Source organism: Botryllus schlosseri, chromosome 2, assembly GCF_051294905.1.
Source record: "Botryllus schlosseri isolate E-star chromosome 2, Bs_hap1, whole genome shotgun sequence".
Taxonomy (NCBI): domain Eukaryota; kingdom Metazoa; phylum Chordata; class Ascidiacea; order Stolidobranchia; family Styelidae; genus Botryllus; species Botryllus schlosseri.
In genome coordinates this window covers 25811373-25833168 of record NC_137237.1, presented here as the reverse complement: position 1 = coordinate 25833168, position 21796 = coordinate 25811373, and the positions used below count along the sequence as shown (strand labels likewise).

Genomic DNA, 21796 nt, shown 5'->3' with positions numbered 1-21796 from the left:
GCGGTACAAAACTAAGTACGTTAGTGGAAATGACATTTACGTGAATTCGTCAATCGTTATTTACCCACAGAGTGCCCCCCAGAACTTTGCTTTATCACCCGGTGTGGGCCAAGACCAACGTTTCTGAGCTGGTAAGCTGACGATCTGTCCTGATTTTGTGGATGGCCAGGTATAGCTGTTGTCGGGTGTTTTCGTGCGGCGCATTGTATTCATAGTAGCCAGAGTAGCCTACGTCTGGTGGTAGTGGGCAATGAGCAAGGTAGCACTACAAGGTCCTGGGTTCGACTCCAAAACGCGTGTTCTCTCGATGTTGTCGAAGAGAAGAATAATATTCGAATTAGCTTGTTCGGTTAAATCAATGGCCTTCGGCGCACAAGACCGTAAACGACTCTCGGCTCTAGCACGTTTATCTGGGTAAGGCAATTTTACCTCGACTCATTAGACTCACGACGGTAAAATCACATGGATGCCATCATGAACATATTTAATTACGATCAAAACCCTCAAAATGTCACTCTCTAGCACAGACCTGGGCAAAGTGCGCGCCGCGGGCCAAATGCGGCCCGCGAAGCTGTCCAGTGCGGCCCGCGAAAGGTTGCTTGAAATTCAAAAAATTTGCTATTTGAATTACTAAAACCAAAGACTGTATCAAATGAACAGTAAATTCGTTTACTTTGAAGCCTGATCATTATTATGCCACGATTACGATGCCTACGTACCTGGCATGCGTAATCCAGATTCAAAATAAAGGCAATTTGGCAAGGCATGAGTAAAAATCAAAGTCACAAGAAATCACTCTTTCCATATAGTTTAGTTCAAACTTTCCTTGTTGACATTGCCACATTACGCATTATGCGGTATGTGTTTAAATTTGTTACGTGATATGTTTCCAAATGCCCAATTCGTAAAACAAGTCAATCACTTATTGCTTGCGATTACTACGCATGACTTATCATATATATCCCCCATAAAGAATGAACGGGCATGTCAGAAAAAAACAAAGCCGAAAACTCAAATTCAAAGAAGGTTTAGGTTCATAATTCAGAACACTAAATATTCGCATACTTGAGTCATGGGTAAACCCATCCTTTCAGTTTTTGCCGAACATGTTTCTGAGATTAAGGATTTTAATTAAAGTGGGTCTTTTGACAAAAGCACGATACACTCGGTCAAGGGGGGGAGAAGTTCAGAAAAATCACAAGGTTCGCTCAACATAAAAGCTATTTAAGCTGCACACCGCTAGGAAGGCAGCGACCAATAAAATATGTTTTGTACTATTGCATAATACATTCCATTGTAGTGGTTCTCGAACTGGGAGACGTGATAGCGTCAGAACTCAGAAGGGTAGCGCGAAGCCTTAGTTTTAAAAAAACATTTTCGCGCTCCGCGCGATATACCACCAGCTTATGCTTCTTGCTCTTTGTATTGTCCGACTTGGATTTCACCATTCTCTCATCAACAGCCATAATCTTCAATACCATCAAACTATCCGTTGGGGTTGCTAGCATTCTGGTTGCACTTTTCAATATTTTGTGATATCATGATAAGTGGGCGCGGAACTGTTCACTATCATAAAAGAAGGCGAGCCCAAAAAAGTTTGAGAACCACTGTTTCAGAGTCTTAATATAAGAACGTGGAGATGGGTGTATTGAGCTGAAATGTATCATGTTTACTATTATGTTTCCAATCATGAGAGCAAATCGATATTTTTTCAATTAACCGTCACTTTCTCCATTACATAATATCAACAAATTCACTAGGCAGCATTTATTAACAATGTAATTTGGAAATAATAGCAAAATAAGCTGAAGAATATAGCTAAATTTTTTCATTCGGCCCGCCAACGTATTTATTTTTCTCACTTGGCCCGCGGAGGAAAATAATTGCCCACCCCTGCTCTAGCACCATATACTTGCAAAAAACGTTGGCATACTTCCCGTTCTGAGTTGATTTCAATTTTTGAAAGTCCACCGGTCCGCCAAATATTTTTGGAAATTTTACAGGTCCGTGAGGTGAAAAAGGTTGAGAATCACTGATGTAGACACCGATGTCAGAATCAAGCAACACGGTTTGTCGCCAGCAGTGTACGCACAAGTTGTCAGCCAACAACTGCTGTTGTTGAACGTTATTTCTCCATTCTTGGCAAGCTACTTAGTAAGGACAGACAGTTTCTACCCGAGAATGTAGGAATAAGTATATTTCGTTGTAGGCTACTACAACAAACTTCAATTATTTCTACCATAATACGTGATATGACTACTGAAGTTGTTCATATAGGGCCAGATTTCGTTTAAAATAAAGTTTTTTTCATGTAAAAATTTGTTAGTTTTCGAGTTAAAAAAATTAAGATAAGTAGTACAATTCTAACATTATATGGGAAAACACCTAATTTGCATACGTCAGGTCAAATTCGGTCAAAAGTAAGATTCTTAAGGTCAAAAGATGTCACAATTTTGATTTTGTAGGTCAAAATCTCCCGTTTTTTAAATAAAAAAAATCGCCCTAATGATGAGGCATCTTTGGGTGGGCCAATTGTTATGAGTCACTTTGCTGCATGCTCTCATCGCTTGACCTCCTATTAGGATTGTGGGTATAGTGACAAGATACTGGAATCACCCAAACTTACCAGAAACCAATTTCTTTCGTGTGGAGTTATTACGAGTTAGTACAGTTCATATTTCTGTATGGGGTGCGTCATTATCCTCCGCTGTTGGAATTTGTACCGTGGTGCTCAGATTGCAAAGGGCGCTACTATACTAAAATCGAAAAAGGAAGTAGCATTGAATCGCGCGTAGCGCGAAGGAAATTTCAAGATTAATTAAAATCTCTCAAATATTCGAAAGTCAATTCGAAAATTCAATTTACATGTCGACGGCCGCCAACACCTACTAATCGCATAACATGTCGACAGCCGCACAAATTTCCTTACGGCCGCAGGTTGGCTAATGGCCTGGACTACGCGCATAAATGAATAAACAGCTTGTTGCAAATTATTGCGCCATGTTGTCTCTTTCTTTATTTTTATGTAAAGACTCATTATTGACCGTTCACCGATCTACTCTGATGGTGTTTCTACTAAACTGTCCTTCTTTTGTACCTTGGTTGTTGACGTAGCTATAGATGCGTAATGTAGTGCTCGTTTCAGTTTATCAAAGCCTTATATACGTATGTAATAAAGATCATCACACATCGAAAATACGAAATTTCGTCCAATTGTAGGCCTAGCTAGTCATAGCGAAGCTTCGTATAGGCCTACCTCTTCAGGCCAGTGTTGGGATCAAGTCACTACCTTCAAGTCATAAGTCATGTCGAGTCATTGCACATGCACATTTTAACTCGATTAGATTTTTGGAGGTGACTCGAGTCAGGTCAAGTGAAATAATGGTCAGATTATATTTTGATGTGAACACGAGACACACAACGTACAATGCGATAAGACGCAACGCAATGTCGTGAACAGATAGGGGGATGCCGAACGAGCAGATGGGGTCACCTTGGCCTAGTGCCCGATGTCACAGCTCTTTTCGATGTTAATCTTTAATCCGCAGTTCTTTCTTGCTCTTTCCATTCCTCGGGAGTGTGTTCTTTCATCGGTGCTTTTTCTGGGCAGACAGCGACGCGGGTGAAGAGGAGCCCAGATAAACCTCCGACGCGAAATCGAACATGGCGCGCCCAGATAGAAGGCGGCAGGCGTTATTGTCATCACTACGCTAACTTCCCCACAAAGTATACTAATTGAGTCGCTATTAATTCTGAATTGAGTAACAAATATCGTGTTAATTGCACCTTCACCGAGGAGTTGTATGACTCATCTATCCTACGTAGAACTGCTAAACTGCGTAGGTAACTCTCAACCAAAAGGATGATAGAATATGAAACCTCTGAAGGTCGAAACAAACTGATATTATGCAATGCAATATCCGCTTACACCTCCATATGATACGATTTTAGCCTACACCAATTGTTGACGAATAATATAAATGTAAAAATATATCAGTCCGATTTAAATCATACAAGAAGATCGTTAACACTGGCACTGAGCACTATACAGAACGTAAATGCACTGCCATAGATACGACAACTTAAGCATTATTCACATTCACTTCGTATGCGCTCAATTTATTTGTGACATACCGACGGAGGCTCAGTAAAATCAAGCTGCGCAATCGTTGAATAAGCGGATGTGCATATGATCAGGACGAATACAAGAAAACGCATTTCTCTATCAAGTATGCCGGACCCCAATTGCGGAACAGCATCTTGCCGGCTGTCTGTCGAAAATATCTACTCAAGTACAATGACTTAGAGGACACCGTTTACTTGATCACTTGAAATTGACTAGAGAATTTGCCTTCGAGTCATGAACCAATTCACATTTTTGAAACGCTGACTCATGTCAAGTGAAGTAATTTTTGCATAGTTACTCGAGTCGTCCCAACACTACTTCAGACAAATTACTGTCAGAGAGGAACTAATACACTACTGAGATGTATTACAAGCAATAACCGAAATAATAACGAATCCGATAGCGTTTTCATTGAAATTCAAACGTAATTTCGACGTGAGAGCTGCTTGATAGAGCATTAGCAATTTATTGTACCGTCCCTTTTATTTTTTACATTGTCACGAGAAGTATAAGTGACGTCGCATAACGACTTGTTCGTTGTCACATGCTGTCACAAAAGTTACCCAAGTTATATCTTCCATTCGTAAATTTTATTCCGGTTTCGCTCAGACCATACACGCGTCATTTATTTTATAACATACATTTTGACCCCCACCCGTGACGTTGGCGTTGGAGTGGCTAACGCAATTAAAAAGTTTTGAATATATGCAGCAGCAAGATCTGAAACGGACTTACCAATCTATCCCGTGGATGCTTTTCATATAGCTGTTTGAGTCAGAAGTTTACCACTAGGGCTGAGCAAAATCGAGTACCAGAGCGATTCGATTCTGAATCACGTATTATGCTTCGAGTCGAGTATTCGAGTATCACTAATATGACATCACAACAGAATGTACCATGTCAAATTTCAATTATGTATGTAGGCCTATGTATGCTGGATAGCCGCGGATACGAGTTTTCGAGTATTTGGTCTGACCCGGTCGGGGATTAACCCACGACCTACCGATCAAGAAGCCGGACGCATCACCATTAGACCATCCCGCTCGTGACCGTGCTTGCACCTGCACGGCATACAACGCTGTGATTATAATGATTTGAGCATAGTAGGAACACAACGTTATATATTTTTGTCATTAGTGATTTTGCGGCATGCACACCGAATCATGATATACATTATACATATACACACGATCTGTGCATGCTGCATATGCATACCATGAGTGCTAGATGTGCATATGGTGCTAGACAAGGAAGGCGCATAAGTAGCCTTGCATAACTTTCAAAGATTTGCACCACCCCTCCATGGTATCCCTGTTGTGCTGAGCGCCAAGCGGGAAAGCAATGGATACCAGTGTGACTAATTGGGTCGTTGGTCTGACCCGGCCGAGGATTGAACCCGCGACCTACCGATCAAGACGAGCGAATGCTCCACTTTTACGTTATCTTGTCGGTAGGATACAGTAGTAGAGTGAGAGACGATTTTTCGGAAACTGAAATTATGCGTCCCTTGTCCATAGCAGATATTTTTTTTAACGTGCATGATAGGCTAATATCGATACTTTCTTCTGTCACTACAACCTTGGAAACCATTCCGCCATTAAAAACCTATTGCACATTAAGGCTACGCACATTGACGAAAGCGATATATTCCTGTGAAAAGTGATACCGGATTATACTCCTATATTGTAAGTCTGGAAATTTGTTAAAGGTTTCCCATTTTCATATTCCAAAAATATGGTTACCCTATTGATTATTGACTCCGCTATAGCGTAGACAATTCAGCCAACAAGTGTCTTTGGGTCAAAAAAGTTATCAGTTTGCATCCAACTACATTGTCTCGGTTTTATTTCGAGCAGATTTACGATATCAATTTGGCCAACCGTCGAATACATTTACAACATCGTGAATGCAAGAAGTGTGTATACAAATGAGCAAATAATCCTCACTTGAAATGACTTAACTAATTCCTATGGCTTCTACTTTTTTATCATAGTATGGTTATCGGGACCGAAACAGTACTTCTCCATGCCCCGGACCCTCCCCCTCCCCACACACAGGATTAGAGCCCGACCGATTACGGTTCGCCGATAATATAGAGTCGATACTAGACTTTGAAAGAATTATCGGTATCGGCCATTGTAGGTGAAAAGATATCGGCAATCTTTGTGACGTCACAACATGATGGCATCAAGTCAGAAAACTATAATTCTTGACCACTAGACTAAGAATATTGCTGTATTTCATATATCTTAAACTTTCAAAGTGTCCAGATTCAGCCTTTCTAGTTTATTACATGTTCAAGTATGACAATGGCTATAAAGCTGTTGAAATGAATGATCTGAAGTTTTTAAAATGCGACTTTTGAGGCAGATTCCACCTGATCTAAATATCGGCTGAACATATCGGTGTTATCGGTGAAGGTGTTAGATATCAGTTTTACCAGTATCGGCCTAAAAATACAATATCGGTCGGGCTCTACACAGGATATGTAGCTCAGAGTGTATACGCCAGCAAACACGAGATATCTTTTGAACATGTCAGGATATCCGTTTATTGTCCAGTCATGTTCAAATCATATCTTGTGCATACCTTGTGCTGAAGCACAACTTAAATATATATTTTTCTTGGCCAGTCATGTCCAAATCATGTCTTGTGCATACCTTGTGCTGAAGCACAACTTAAATATATATTTTTCTTATCCAGTAATGTCCAAATCGTATCTTGTGCATACCTTGTGCTAAAGCACAACTTGAATATACCTTTTTCTTGGCCAGTTATGTCCAAATCATATTTTGTGCATACCTTGTGCTGAAGCACGAATTTTTGTTGGCCAAATTTTTTCGAATGCTGAAAATATATTTGTGAGGAAAATCAAATTCGAATATTGTTTCCTATTATGGTAGAGTGGCGTTTATATAGGTACAGTAGATTATATTGAATTTTTACTCTTAGGGTGATTTAGAGTCACCATAAGTGTCACTACCGAATGTTTCTCCTAGTGTCACGCTACTTCGTGCGATTTTGCAGGCCAAACATCAGTATCATATTTATTAGCCCGCATCATTGCGCTCCGTCACATCCGCTGCTTTCGGTGCTGAGCGTTTAACAAAGCCTCCAGCGAATATGACTATTAGTGTGTTTGGTATTATTACGCAGTCGGATTCTAACTAGAGGTCGACCGATTATCGACATGGCCGATTATCGAGGCCGATATTTAGAGCTTTCCCGATTATCGGTATCGGCCAATGAAGGCCGATATCGCGGCCGATATTTTATATTTAAAAAACATTCAAAAATTTCGGAAATTCAATGCTCCGTGTTTTCAATCTCAAGAAATCGACGACGCAAAGGGCAATATATGACAGATTTACCCTTGCAGGACGAGTTTAGCTGGGTGAGCATGCAGAGAAACTATGCTTCCTGCATTATAATGCACCTTTTCTGAACTGATCTGCAATTCTGTATCATATTTTGCTTTTTTGGTTATCCCAAATTTCATCGAATGTGCACAATTAAGGAATAATTCTTTTCAATTTCAGTTTTCTCGTTTGTTGTTCAGCTTTCTGTGGCATGAACAAGTGCCATCTTGCCTAATATATAATAGTTTTGGTGAAATTGTTCTCTGCTTAGTCCATATTAATATCGGCCTATGATATCGGTATCGGCCTTGTGAGTGGCCGATATATCGGTATCGGTATCGGCCTTTAAAAATCAATATCGGTCGACCTCTAATTCTAACCCCATATTTTGGAATGCGAATCCACCCGGCTTCATGTGGCAATTTGAAAATCCGGAAAATCCGGCTGGTGATTTTTGTATTCTGTGTCCGAAAAACTCCCGCCAAAATCATGTTATATTTATAACAGAAAAACCGAGCTAAAATTCGACTGGTTAAGCAGAATCCGCATCCAGTCCGCGGCTGCATTGTAAATAGATTTGAGGTTCAAAAGTGCATGAGCCCCGCTGGTCTGTAAATTATATCTGTCTGAATCAGACGTACTACGGAAAAAGCCGATCCCGGATATGGGTATTTGGTGGTACAAAGTTGGTCACATGTCACACTTGAAATATGTCAAATGTAGGTTGCATTTGCACCAGAACAAAAATACGAAGAACTCTGTCATTTTTCATGTCATTTCACATAATGGTGGTGGCATTACGCACTCACCGTAAATGCTATTATATACCCAGACTCATGTATATATTGATTCGAGCAATGCATACGAGTTGGTAAGTGGTATGTTAGTTAGCGATTAATGTTGTGTCGTGAATTTCTGCGATTACATTGGTTAAAACATGTAGGACGACTCCGCAGTTACATGCATCCCTTCACCCGCGGATGCGATTCCCTACCCTCACAAGACTTCCGGCCGAGCGATATTATTGCGGGTAACATGAAGGTTGTCCGCCAGGATATCTTATATATATCTTCGAAATATGTCTTATATATATCCATTTCTGTCGACAAATGTATATCTTTCGTACATAATTGTTGGATATATTTCGAACTCGTGAAAGATATTTAAAAAATATCTTTAATATGTTTTGTGTTTGCTGGGCGTCTGTCATCGTAACTCGTAAGATCATTGGCTATTTTTCTAGAAAACTCTGAACTGAATATGCGCTTTTTTCCTTCTCGTAATTAGTTGCAAATGTCACAGACTTTGTTACGAATGATTGCTTGAGTGAAAACTGAACTCTTCCGTCAAATGACTAGATGCTATAATGTGACCAAGGAACAGGTCCGACATTGGCTGTTGCTGTGAAAGCTATCAAGGTCTTACCGGGGCCTACGATACTTAGGCCCCGGTACGTACGATACGTACGCTACGATACGTAGGCCCCGGTCTTACGTTTATATACAAAAGTTTCTCAACTTTTGTCAAAAACATGCTGGATTATATACACATTTTTCCATTTACTCCGAATTATTTTGCTGGCCAGATGAAATCGTCTGGCGGGCCGGGGCCAAAATAAGGCCCACCATGGACCAATGGCTTTGAGCCTGTGTGGAAATAGTCCCGATACTGTCCAATCCAAGTCCAGCCCAGTGCTCATCTCTGGTCCATGCCAAAGTCACTCAACTATGACAAGTCGTCCGACTAATAAGCGCAATGTTACGAGAGTACTGGAGCGCAAAATGTTGCACAAAAGTCCGTCGGCGCTAACCTGCGGTAATGGAAATCCTTGCTTGCCGACCTTATATTTCGACTTTTAACGGTTATTTGTCGAGAATTATTTGGCTGTGTGTGATTTCAAGGATTGCAGTATGTATTTCAACGACATTAAAACGAAACATTTATAAATGGGTGACCTTCAAACGAAATATACCTTATATATGCTGCAATATCAATCTTGGCGTAGATCGAAAATATTACTAGCCGGGATGCAGGATTATTGCTGGTCATGACCGTCCAGTTTTACAGTCCACCATAGCCGCACGAATTCGATGACCTGGTATCATTGCCCAATGGAACTGGAGTACTCACTGACTTGACGACCAACCTGCAACTTGCTGCAGGCTGCAAGCAGACAACTACCACCCTTCGCACCGGGATTTCCGACTAGCCTCCGCATCTAAACACATGTCTGCAGCACCTTTTCTGCAATAGACGAGAACTTAACATGTAGAAACCTTATCTTCAAAGTCCTCAGATGTGAAAATGAGTTTTTTATTATTTTTCGTCTTATACCTGACCTTGCAGCACATTTCCAAGCATACTGCTTTCTCTCTCGTACGATTCTTCGTTTCTCTTTAACAATTTTAAATCTGACAACAAATTTACGGGTGCTTTTAATTTTAAATCTGACAACAAATTTACGGGTGCTTTCTGTGATATATCCATGTAATTGGATGACACGAAATATGGGTAGTCCAATCCATTTTATTGAAATTTCCATCAGATCAAAACACCACAAGATTGCAATATAAGGAAAACGATTGAACAGCGCCTATATGATTTGGATCGGTCATTTCAATCAGTCCCCCACCTTGACCAAGAGCATGTAAATAAGAGGCACAGTCCAGGAAAAGATAACAAAAAGGACTAGCAATAAAAATGTCGACATATCATATCGCAGTCCTGCAGGTTGAATAGTATTCATTCAGTAGAAACAGCTTGCATGTAGGCCTGGACATGCTTGACGACCGCCGGTAATGTCCATTATCGGTAACGTCCAATCTCGGCAATGGCAATCTTGGTAATTACCATTCTCGATAATGGTTTTCTCGGTATTGGTATAGAACCGGTTCATAGTGGGCTGGCTGCACGGATATCGACCAGTGCACCACGAACGATTGGTGAATTGTCCAACCCGCCAGGGCCAGATAGTATAAGCCACTTCTGAGAGCGATTCCATGCATTCATATTCCGAGTCATCAATTTGGGGTTCGCATGGAATATGGAATTGAGCTACCATCATCAGTTTCAAAAGAAGCGATGAATTCCGTTGATGTTGCATAATTCCCTGCATGCAGACCTGAATAAAAATATAACATACTAAATAAATAAATACACTAAAATTAATCTCGTACCAAACTAAATATATTTGCGAGTGCACCCTTTGAGGACTGCCCAAACAAGGGAAAATCAAGGATGCGTTTTGCAGGCAACAGCAACTGCTTATGGCTACAATACAAAGTATGCTCGATATAGTCTAATGCCGGCTTCAACTGGTTTCCATGTAGGCTATGATTGGAAATTTCATTTATTGACAGATGTAATCATTTGAAAAATGCTCAAGGTCACTGATAAGGACAAAGCACAACAATACTATGAAAATGATAATGCCACTTCAAGAAATTCAGGCTTTGTGAGAACCCCCGACACTGTACCATGACCGAGGAGAAAAGACTAATAGGGCGGGTTTTTTTTGACCTAAAATAAGAAAATTTTGACCTAAAAAATCCAAATTTTGACTTTTTTTGACCTAAAAAAACTGAATTCTGACCAAATTTTGACCTAACTTATGCAAATTAGGTGTTTTCCCACATAATGTTAAAATTGTACCACTTATCTTCGTTTCTGGTTGGATCTGACTGTCCTAACGAAGTAGTTTGGCCTGAAAAAGCGTTTTTGGCTTAGAAACAGGCAACTTTTTACATGAAAAAAACAATATTTTAACGAAATCTGGCCCTATGAAGAATTCCAGTGGTTACAATATGTATTATGGTAGAAATAATTAAAATATTTTGTAGTACAACGAGAGATACTTCCTACATTCTTGGGTAGAAAGTGCACGTCCTTACTAAGAAGCTTGCCAAGGACGTTCAACAGCAGCAGTTGTTGGCTGACAACACTCAAGTTGTGCGTACACTGCTGGTGCTGCTGACACACCGTGTTGCTTCGCGCTGACAATGTTGTCTACATCACAAATTTTCATGATGCGCTTCTTAATATAAGAATGATGCAATGCACAAGAAGTCTTTCTTCACTTAGGATATTGCGGTACGTTGACCATAACACCATGTCTACCTATTATTTGTTTTACGTGACCGTTTATGATTCACAATGAGCAGACGATTAGCCGTTTACAACGGCAGGCCTATAAAATAGGCTACCAGCAGTAAAATATCAAATTATAAGTTCACCGACATTGCAAAATCTACGATACAAACAAAATGAAGGCGTCAAAAATGTTTTGACATCATGAAAAATTTTGACAAATTTTGACCTAACGCTACAATTTTGACAAAATTTTGACATGTCAAAAACAAACCGACCTACTAATAAGGTTTCCAATGAGTAAAAGGTTGTGCAGCATCAAACAATGTCTTACCTGTGCAGTGTGCAGCTGCCCTCGCAACATCATATGGTATCGTGATTTGTGATGGATGGTTGAATATGCTTGACGGGTAACTCAAGGCTGATCTTAGATTATCAGGATATGGTATTTCATTCCAATCTGCAAACGGAATTATACAATGCTAAGCAATGGTACTCTTCAGCAGTATACAATTAAATCTTACCAGCCAGCCGCTTTCCACATCCGCACGAAGACTCATCCGAAACTACAGCAACCACCTTGACCGGTTTGTTAGCAAGCGAATAATTATTTCAAGAGTGATATTCCATAGTCTTCTCTCCATTGGTGGAATTCTCCCAGTGAAATCATATGCTGCATAAAATATGACCCATGATTAGGATAATATAAAGACATGAAGGATGAACCATGAACGTATCATATCACTAGATCACTATATTTGACATTTTTCGAACGCTACACGTACTACAGTAGACTTACTACTAATACTACGGTACTGTACCTTTGATCCCACTTCTTCTGAAGTGACGACGTTGAGGATTGGATTTATTGGGAAGCGAAATAGAACAGGACAGTCTCTATCAGACACTATTTTGCTTCTTTCTTGAGCTATTCTTCCTTGATGCTTCATTTTCTTGACCTTCCACAGCACATCCAGTCATATTTGCGCCGCGAACTCCAAATAATCCAACCTACAACGGCGTTCGCCGTAAGTCGCCCAACTACATAACATCAAGTTGTGCAACATTTCTCGCTCCATGAAAATCAGACCACTGTGATTCTATTAGAATTTTTGGCGAAAATCGGTGATAGTGTGAATCATAAAAATATACTCGGGTGTCATTACATTTTGTGCTTTGGAAATTACATCGGCATATTCAGGAACCTCTTGCCATACTGTTTCTTGGTGATGTATTCAATGACAAATGCACATAACCGACCGTTTTCGGGTGTATTTCCAGGTATTATGACGAAAATACAATTTTAAGAAGACGAAGAGATACCTACTACACAGCCGTTTGACTGAATATTTTGCAGTTGAATCGTAAATAATGTGTCGGTGATAACGCTCAACAGACCATGTCTATCGACTATCCTTGGGTATAAATATATTTCGAAGAGTGCGGGAATGATTTGACACCGGCGGCTGCTACGAAGAATCATCATTTTCTCGAATATATGATCACGACGAATAGTAGAACACTTTTTTAAAAGATTTAGGCTCTGGACTCTACATACATCTCATTAGAATCGAATTGAAATCGGACATTTTCGAAATTTCGGTAATCCGGACACAATTAGGGCCCCAGTTCGACCCTTGGGACCTCGACTTGAATAATGATTTTGGTCTCGATAGAAGCGGCCAGACTGATAAAATCCATTTCAAAAAGAATTGGGCTCCGGACTCTACATATATCTCATTAGAATCGAATTGAAATTTGACATTTTCGAAATTTCGGTAATCCGGACACAATTAGGGCCCCAGTTCGACCCTTGGGACCTCGACTTGAATAATGATTTTGGTCTCGATAGAAGCGGCCAGACTGATAAAATCCATTTCAAAAAGAATTGGGCTCCGGACTCTACATATATCTCATTAGAATCGAATTGAAATCGGACATTTTCGAAATTTTGATAATCCGGACACACTTATGGCCCCAGTTCGACCCTTGGGACGTCGACTTGAATAATAATTTTAGTCTCGATAGAAGCGGCCAGATTAGTAGAACCCATTTCAAAACGAATTAGGCTTCGGACTCTACATATATCTCATTAGAATCGAATTGAAATCGGACATTTTCGAAATTTCGATAATCCGGACACACTTATGGCCCCAGTTCGACCCTTGGGACGTCGACTTGAATAATAATTTTGGTATTGATGGAATCGGCCAGACTAGTAGAATCCATTTCAAAACGAATTAGGCTTCGGACTCCACATATATCTCATTAGAATCGAATTGAAATCGGACATTTTCGAAATTTCGATAATCCGGACACACTTATGGCCCCAGTTCGACCCTTGGGACGTCGACTTGAATAATAATTTTAGTCTCGATAGAAGCGGCCAGATTAGTAGAACCCATTTCAAAACGAATTAGGCTTCGGACTCTACATATATCTCATTAGAATCGAATTGAAATCGGACATTTTCGAAATTTCGATAATCCGGACACACTTATGGCCCCAGTTCGACCCTTGGGACGTCGACTTGAATAATAATTTTGGTATTGATGGAATCGGCTAAACTAGTAGAATCCATTTCAAAACGAATTAGGCTTCGGACTCTACATATATCTCATTAGAATCGAATTGAAATCGGACATTTTCGAAATTTCGATAATCCGGACACACTTATGGCCCCAGTTCGACCCTTGGGACGTCGACTTGAATAATAATTTTGTTATTGATGGAATCGGCTAGACTAGTAGAATCCATTTCAAAACGAATTAGGCTTCGGACTCTACATATATCTCATTAGAATCGAATTGAAATCGGACATTTTCGAAATTTCGATAATCCGGACACACTTATGGCCCCAGTTCGACCCTTGGGACGTCGACTTGAATAATAATTTTAGTCTCGATAGAAGCGGCCAGATTAGTAGAACCCATTTCAAAACGAATTAGGCTTCGGACTCTATATATATTTCTTTAGAATCGAATAGAAATTGGACATTTTAGAAATTTTTATAATCCGGACCGGACACACTTATGGCACCAGCTCGACCCTTCGGTTTAGAGCGTGTGAGTTATGGCTCTGCTCTATAACATAACATAACATAACATAACATGGTTGGGTTGGGTGTCCTCTTACCCAGTGTACATAGCTGGGAAGACTGAAATAATGAACAATACCTACACTAATGATACAGCCGGAACAATAAAACAACATTCTAGCAATTCCGATTTTAAATTTTTTTTCGAACTGTAAGAATGTGCAAGATAACAACGACAACAACAACAATAACAACAACAACAACAACAACAACAACAACAAAACAAATACGGGAAAGCTCATTCAAAACTGTAGTTCTTGCATTAATCAACTTATTACCATTGTTGAGTAACATCCTAGGAGATCTTCAGCGTCTTTGTAGCTGAGATTTTTTTTTACCATGGTTAGTTTGATTATAATTTCAATCAAAATTACAAGTCTAAAATATGAATGGACTTTGAAATCTGGTTTCAAAAATTTCATTACATCACAGTTTTCTGCAATGACGCCAGGGTTGATTACTTCGATTGAAAAATTCCCCGGGTCGCGGAAGTATTCGGCCGGATGCGTTTGATTTATTCGCAAACGTCCTCCGTAAGCAAAGTTTCGACTTGACGTACTTACACACCGAATCTACGTCATTGTATTCCCAAATTGGATTTGTGTAGCCATGCTTTTTCAACCTGTCATGATTCTTTGATAGCAAAAAAAGCCCGTGGCGACGAAGGTGTTGCTGCTCCTGATTTGATTTGGTTACCGAGCTTATGCAAATGCTCCTAACGTGTTCAAAAATGTCTTCGCTTTGTTCTTCCGATAACATTTCCGGGATCGGTGCTTTAAATGTAGTGAAAATCGGAACTCTCTGATAGGTAACCGTTGATGTAATTTCCGGCATTTTGCGGCGCTTTCCCATAGATTTTTTGACTTCTTCCGTGGTTATATCGTCATCCTCAGAGCTCGATTGGATTAGCATATGCGGTCTTTTACCATCGTTTCTGAAACAATTAAAACGTTTATTGATGTGATATTAAAAAAATTGTATAACTTTCTGTCTCTGTCGTCTAATTATAACGTAACCTATAACACAGTGAAAACGGCAAATATTGTGAAGAGCTACAGTTCCGGAATTAATTTATTTGAACTTGAACATGAACTTCGCGATTTCGATTAAAATAGGCTACACCAATAGGGATGGTGTGAACATAGCAGGGTAGTAACCAAGTCACAAGGCTCTGGGTCACGAGTCAATCTCACTTTTATAGTTTTGACTCGAGTCAAGTCGAGTCATATTCAATTCACCCCTAAGTCCGAGTACAAGCAGTGGGCCGAGTCCGAGTCGTGGTATTCTGACTCAAGTCCGAGTCAAAGTAATTGCGTTTACTGCTCACTGCTCAGTTTCTACTTGAAGTCTTGTCGGAACCAATTTTTATAACTTTGTTTGGTGATATCGAATGGTGCGCACTTAAAATATACTAATTTTCCTCACTTTCAACAGTTTCTTCTCACATTTTCAAGTGCCAGTACCAAGGCGAAATACCAACAGTGTGCTGGTTGCTTTACTATTCATTTGAATTACAATGAAGTGTCGGTCTTGGCCGTTGAGATTCGAGTCATATGACTTGGTGCGAGTCATGCGCAATGACTCGAGTCCAAGTCCATTCAAGCTCGAGTCATTTTCGTATTTTGATAAAAGCCAACATAGCGTGGTGTTGTCACAGCGAGATTGAACGGCTCACTGCATTTAGCTGCATTTGTCCAAAGGCAATTTTACGACCAATTTTGACCTGCTTACCGATCGCTAAATTTGATAAAATGGGCATCAATGGAAAGCTGCTGCTGTGCTGATTACGAAAATATATATTTCATTCTGCTCATGAACACCCCAAAATCAGCCTCGAATTTTGCATCGTGATCGAGCTTGACATTGTGACGCAACTATGCGTCACAATGTCTAACTCGATCAACATTACGCTATCTCGCTTGGAACAATGAGCTAATTACACATTCGAGAGTCGGCAAGCATTCTACTTACCCATTTCGACTTTCGAGTAGAACTTTCTCATCTATATGTAAAAGAAGTAATATGATATTTTACCACTAAATAACAGCTAACATTTATACCAGTTAGTTCGAGCAACATGTTTCCAATGGTCTCGCGATAGCGTTTGCAATCTTCAGTGCTTGCCGGAAAATCGGTGGCCTCACCCAACAAGAACTTTTCCGCAAACTAAGAACACCAACCAAATGTTTTCATACGAGTAATCAGAGGTGACTGTTCTCTAAACTGAAAGAAGCCTCATCGCAGACAATGCAAAATGATAAATCAGTCGCTGGGAGTTTGAATTGAATTGATGTAACTAGGGTTGCATTTAAAACAAACAGTGTTTTAAAACACTTTGATTGAAACATGTTTTAAACCGAGGACTCCAACTCAAACGCGCTTGCGGGTCAATTTCCTAGTTTTTGATGACACCGCGGGCCGCCGCAGCATCATTATATATTAGGGGTATTCAATGTATAATTTTCAAGTAGGCCTTTTTGACGGGACCTTGCAGACCGGTATTCCAAAAAACATCGTGAAAATGTAATATACTATTACTATTCACGTTTTACACGAAAAAAATCATATTTTCATATATTTGAATAAATTTATTTTTGTGCTGGGCACAATTTGTTAAAATAATAAGTTATAGACATCTTGCGAGAGGACGGATCATGACAGGGTAAAAGCTGTCGGGTTATAATATTACAGCTAGCGGATCTTTGACGTGCCATGATTTAATGTAGAATATTTTAAAATTTACTGAAGATTGATATGATACCAGAGCATTTAAGTGGTGTAGCCTAATCCATGTTTCTGAAATGGTCGTGGTAAGTAGGCTATGGTTACTGTCATTGCACATAAAATCGCGCATAGCGCGAAGAATATTTTCCAGTTGAATAAATTGACTCAGAAAATATTCCACATCATACAGGCCTAATTCTACAATTGATTTTGTACCCCGCGTGCCGCCTGTTCGAGACCTCTGTTTTAAACAGTGTTTAAAACAAAGGCCTATTTAAAAAAAATGCGTTTTTTAAAGATGGTAAATTATGCCATACATGTGTAAATACTTTCCAAAACATGTTGTATGAGCCTACGGACAACTACCACCCGTTATAGCCGACGTATGTCGATATGGGATAGTTGGAAGTCTCATAATAGTCGGTTTAACATTAATAGTACATATATATTTCGTCAAAGGAGCTATATTTACCCTATATTTTCAATTGTCAATGTTAATGCAATATGACGTTACAATTGATATTCGTGACGTCATGGCTTAAAAGAAAAACAATATCAAACATGGATTAAATTAGGGCCTTGATTTAAACATGTTTGTTTTGAATTGATTTTGTTTTGAATGCAACCCTAGACGTGACCTACAAAATTCATACCTTCAGCACCAGGACTCCACAGTTAAAAGTGTCTGTTTGGGCATCGTGTGGAAAGCATATTACGGTCCAATCCACGGAACTCTCGGGCTCGGGCTTGTGATGACTCCAGTACCCTCTAATTTTCGATAAACCAAGCAATGAAATTATTTCGTATAGGTATAAAATATAGATCGATAAATCGCGTAACATTGCATTATGCATCATCCTTCCTGTGCCGCACTGTTGTAAAAGGGCCCTCAAACAATGTATCTCTCAGTGTTGGGATGACTCGAGTCATGACTTGACTCGAGTCAGACTCGAGTCACCTTTTACGTATGACTGAGCCTCCATTGTTCTCTCACAAATAAATTGACCGCAATCGAAGTGATCGTTGTCGTAAACTAGTAGTAAAGTAATTTAGTAGCAAAATGAGCATTTCTGTTCTCTGCTCTTTTAAGGAGATTAAATTCGAATATATAGTTTAAATAGTCCTAAACCATTGGTGCAGGCTCGAATTGTAACATATCAAATTCTAAATGGATAATGTATTGCATATCTTATCAATTCGTTTCTCTATTCTCTATTTTCTATTTTAGCTGGTAAGTATAAACTGAGGCTGTGCAATTACTTACGTGGTTTACCAGTTCTACGTATATGTGAGCGACATAGCGCCTTCTTGCATGTACACTACAGAACATTTAACTCTATTTTCGTTCATCGGTTCGGAATCAATGACCACTCAATCTATATTTCAGACAGCTCGCAAAATGCAATGACGTAATCATGTCCCATACTTCGAAAGGGCAACTTGACCTGAATTGTGACTTGACTCGACTTGACTCGAGTCACTTCCAAAAATCGACTGACTTGACTTGACTCGAGTCACTTTTGAAAATCAATTGACTTGACCCGACTCGAGTCGAAATGTGCAATGACTCGAAATGACTCGTGACTCGAAGGTGGTGACTTGATCCCAACACTGGATCCCTTTCCAATAACCGGTAACTACCGCGCGTGCTGGAGATCTCGCATCAATTGAGATGCGCCCTCCACTCCTGACTGCACTCAACTTTGCGACTCTGACTGACGACTCGCTTCGGCTACCGTCTCTCATGGGAGTGAAATTGTGATTTCGACTCTGAAGTCTGAAACCGACTCCCTAAGGGCAAAAATGTACACAATTCTCTGCTTCAGCTACGACCCCTGCGTTGCCCCAAGCATTGCTGTCAATAGTTCTTCTTCAATAACAGTGATTCTCAAACTGGGGTGCACCCCTTTTGCAGGCGTCAAATCATCTGAAGAGGGTCGAAGCCATTTGAGAGAAATTATCATTCTTGAATTCGGAATGAGTTAAACTTGTGCTGAAACCTTTGATTTTAAATGTCATAGTTACGTCGTCGTGCCATCTACACACCGCTGATGGATTTTGTCTGACACCAGACCTTGAACCGATCATAAGATGTATTGTCTGAATTAAAAGTAGGCCTACATGGTGAAAGCGCGAAGCTGTCAGCTCAGTGGTTCTTAACCCTTACCAAGCCGCAGAACCCACGGAATACGCCAATGTGGAGACCTTCACGGAACCCCAAATTTCATTAATACAAATATCTATCACAATACAACACAATATACAGGGGAAGCGAGTGGCGCAGTGTGCTAAGCATCACAGTCCCGACACCAATGATTGCTCTTTGTAGTCTCGGCTCTGCCGTGTTTCTATGTGTGTAGCTGGGCTCCTCAGTGCCTTCACAAGCCCAGATGAAGAGAGAGACGAACTCAAGAAAGCCAAGCCGCCAGCAGAGACCAGAAAAAGAACTGCGAAGGCGGAAAAAACCGAAAAGACACGAAATTATAAAATTACCGTGAGGGTGCATTTGACCGAAGTGTTGATAAGTGCCAATCACAACACACATTAAACTAAATCTAATACATTAATCAGGGTTACCATATTTTGGAAATCTGAAAAGAGGACAGATCTCCAAAGTTTTCAGACTTACAATAACCGGAGTAAAATCCGGAAAAAATGATAAATTTTTCCCGACTTTGTGGTTGGTTGACTTTAAAAACATCATTTTCCGACTTGGCTCCAGAAATTCACACTTTTGTTGAATTCTTCGTTGATTGACTAAAATAGACAAATATGTCGAATTTTCAGCTCAGCTCCCGGAATGTCCTCCGGAACGTTACTCCGGTGCCGATGTGCTGTACTTCAGTCGAATTTCACCCTATATTTAACCATAAAATTCGCCGATAAATAGGACAAGATCTAAAAAAATGACATTTGGGCGTCCTCCCGGGACACTTTCAAAATAGTCAAAAAATAGGACAAATCCTCTTTAAAGGAGGTATCGTAACCTTGTAACCCTAACATTACTACAGATTACTTATACACAAAAATTAGCTGTACAATATCAGCTGCTCGTCAACAGAGTGCTGGACGAACAGAAGCCACGGGTCAAGCGGGGCCCTAATTGTAATTCGGGTACCCAAATTTCGGAAATGTCCGATTTCAATTCGATTCTAATGAGATATATGTAGAGTCCGAAGCCTAATTCGTTTTGAAATGGATTCTACTAGTCTAGCCGATTTCATCAATACCAAAATTATTATTCAAGTCGACGTCCCAGGGGTCGAACTGGGGCCATAAGTGTGTCCGGATTATCCAAATTTTGAAAATGTCCGATTTCAATTCGATTCTAATGAGATATATGTAGAGTCCGAAGCCTAAATCGTTTTGAAATGGGTTCTACTAATCTGGCCGCTTCTATCGAGACTAAAATTATTATTCAAGTCGACGTCCCAGGGATCGAACTGGGGCCATAAGTGTGTCCGGATTATCGAAATTTTGAAAATGTCCGATTTCAATTCGATTCTAATGAGATATATGTAGAGTCCGAAGCCTAATTCGTTTTGAAATGGATTCTACTAATCTGGCCGCTTCTATCGAGACTAAAATTATTATTCAAGTCGACGTCCCAAGGGTCGAACTGGGGCCATAAGTGTGTCCGGATTATCGAAATTTCGTAAATGTCCGATTTCAATTCGATTCTAATGAGATATATGTAGAGTCCGAAGCCTAATTCGTTTTGAAATGGATTCTACTAGTCTAGCCGATTCCATCAATACCAAAATTATTATTCAAGTCGACGTCCCAAGGGTCGAACTGGGGCCATAAGTGTGTCCGGATTATCGAAATTTCGAAAATGTCCGATTTCAATTCGATTCTAATGAGATATATGTAGAGTCCGAAGCCTAATTCGTCTTGAAATGGATTCTACTAGTCTAGCCGATTCCATCAATACCAAAATTATTATTCAAGTCGACGTCCCAAGGGTCGAACTGGGGCCATAAGTGTGTCCGGATTACCGAAATTTCGAAAATGTCCGATTTCAATTCGATTCTAATGAGATGTATGTAGAGTCCGGAGCCTAAATCTTTTAAAAAAGTGTTCTACTATTCGTCGTGATCATATATTCGAGAAAATGATGATTCTTCGTAGCAGCCGCCGGTGTCAAATCATTCCCGCACTCTTCGAAATATATTTATACCCAAGGATAGTCGATAGACATGGTCTGTTGAGCGTTATCACCGACACATTTCTTACGATTCAACTGCAAAATATTCAGTCAAACGGCTGTGTAGTAGGTATCTCTTCGTCTTCTTAAAATTGTTTTTTCGTCATAATACCTGGAAATACACCCGAAAACGGTCGTTTACGTGCATTTGTCATTGAATACATCACCAAGAAACAGTATGGCAAGAGGTTCCTGAA

The 21796-nt window shown here is 40.0% G+C and overlaps 1 protein-coding gene and 1 long non-coding RNA gene across 2 annotated transcripts; both read right to left on the bottom strand.

The window, feature by feature from the left end:
- Window positions 1-9991: 9991 nt before the first annotated feature.
- Window positions 9992-12641, bottom strand: LOC145434320 (uncharacterized). Its single transcript, XR_013913330.1, has 4 exons — window positions 12393-12641; window positions 12096-12244; window positions 11906-12031; window positions 9992-10606 (listed from the first exon to the last, which is right to left on the bottom strand). It is a non-coding gene; the product is annotated as an uncharacterized LOC145434320 (long non-coding RNA).
- A 1655-nt stretch (window positions 12642-14296) lies between these two features.
- Window positions 14297-17266, bottom strand: LOC145434319 (uncharacterized). Its single transcript, XM_080311687.1, has 3 exons — window positions 16729-17266; window positions 16640-16670; window positions 14297-15602 (listed from the first exon to the last, which is right to left on the bottom strand). The coding sequence occupies exons 1-3, from the start codon at window positions 16745-16747 to the stop codon at window positions 15095-15097; spliced, it is 558 nt and encodes a 185-aa protein (XP_080167813.1). The 5' UTR covers window positions 16748-17266; the 3' UTR covers window positions 14297-15094.
- Window positions 17267-21796: the final 4530 nt, after the last annotated feature.

Bases quoted from the DNA above. Each gene is read 5' to 3' on its own strand.
- LOC145434319 (XM_080311687.1), bottom strand. The intron at 15,603-16,639 runs GTAAGTAGAATG...TAATTGTTTCAG, and splicing joins CTACTCGAAAGTCGAAATGG to AAACGATGGTAAAAGACCGC.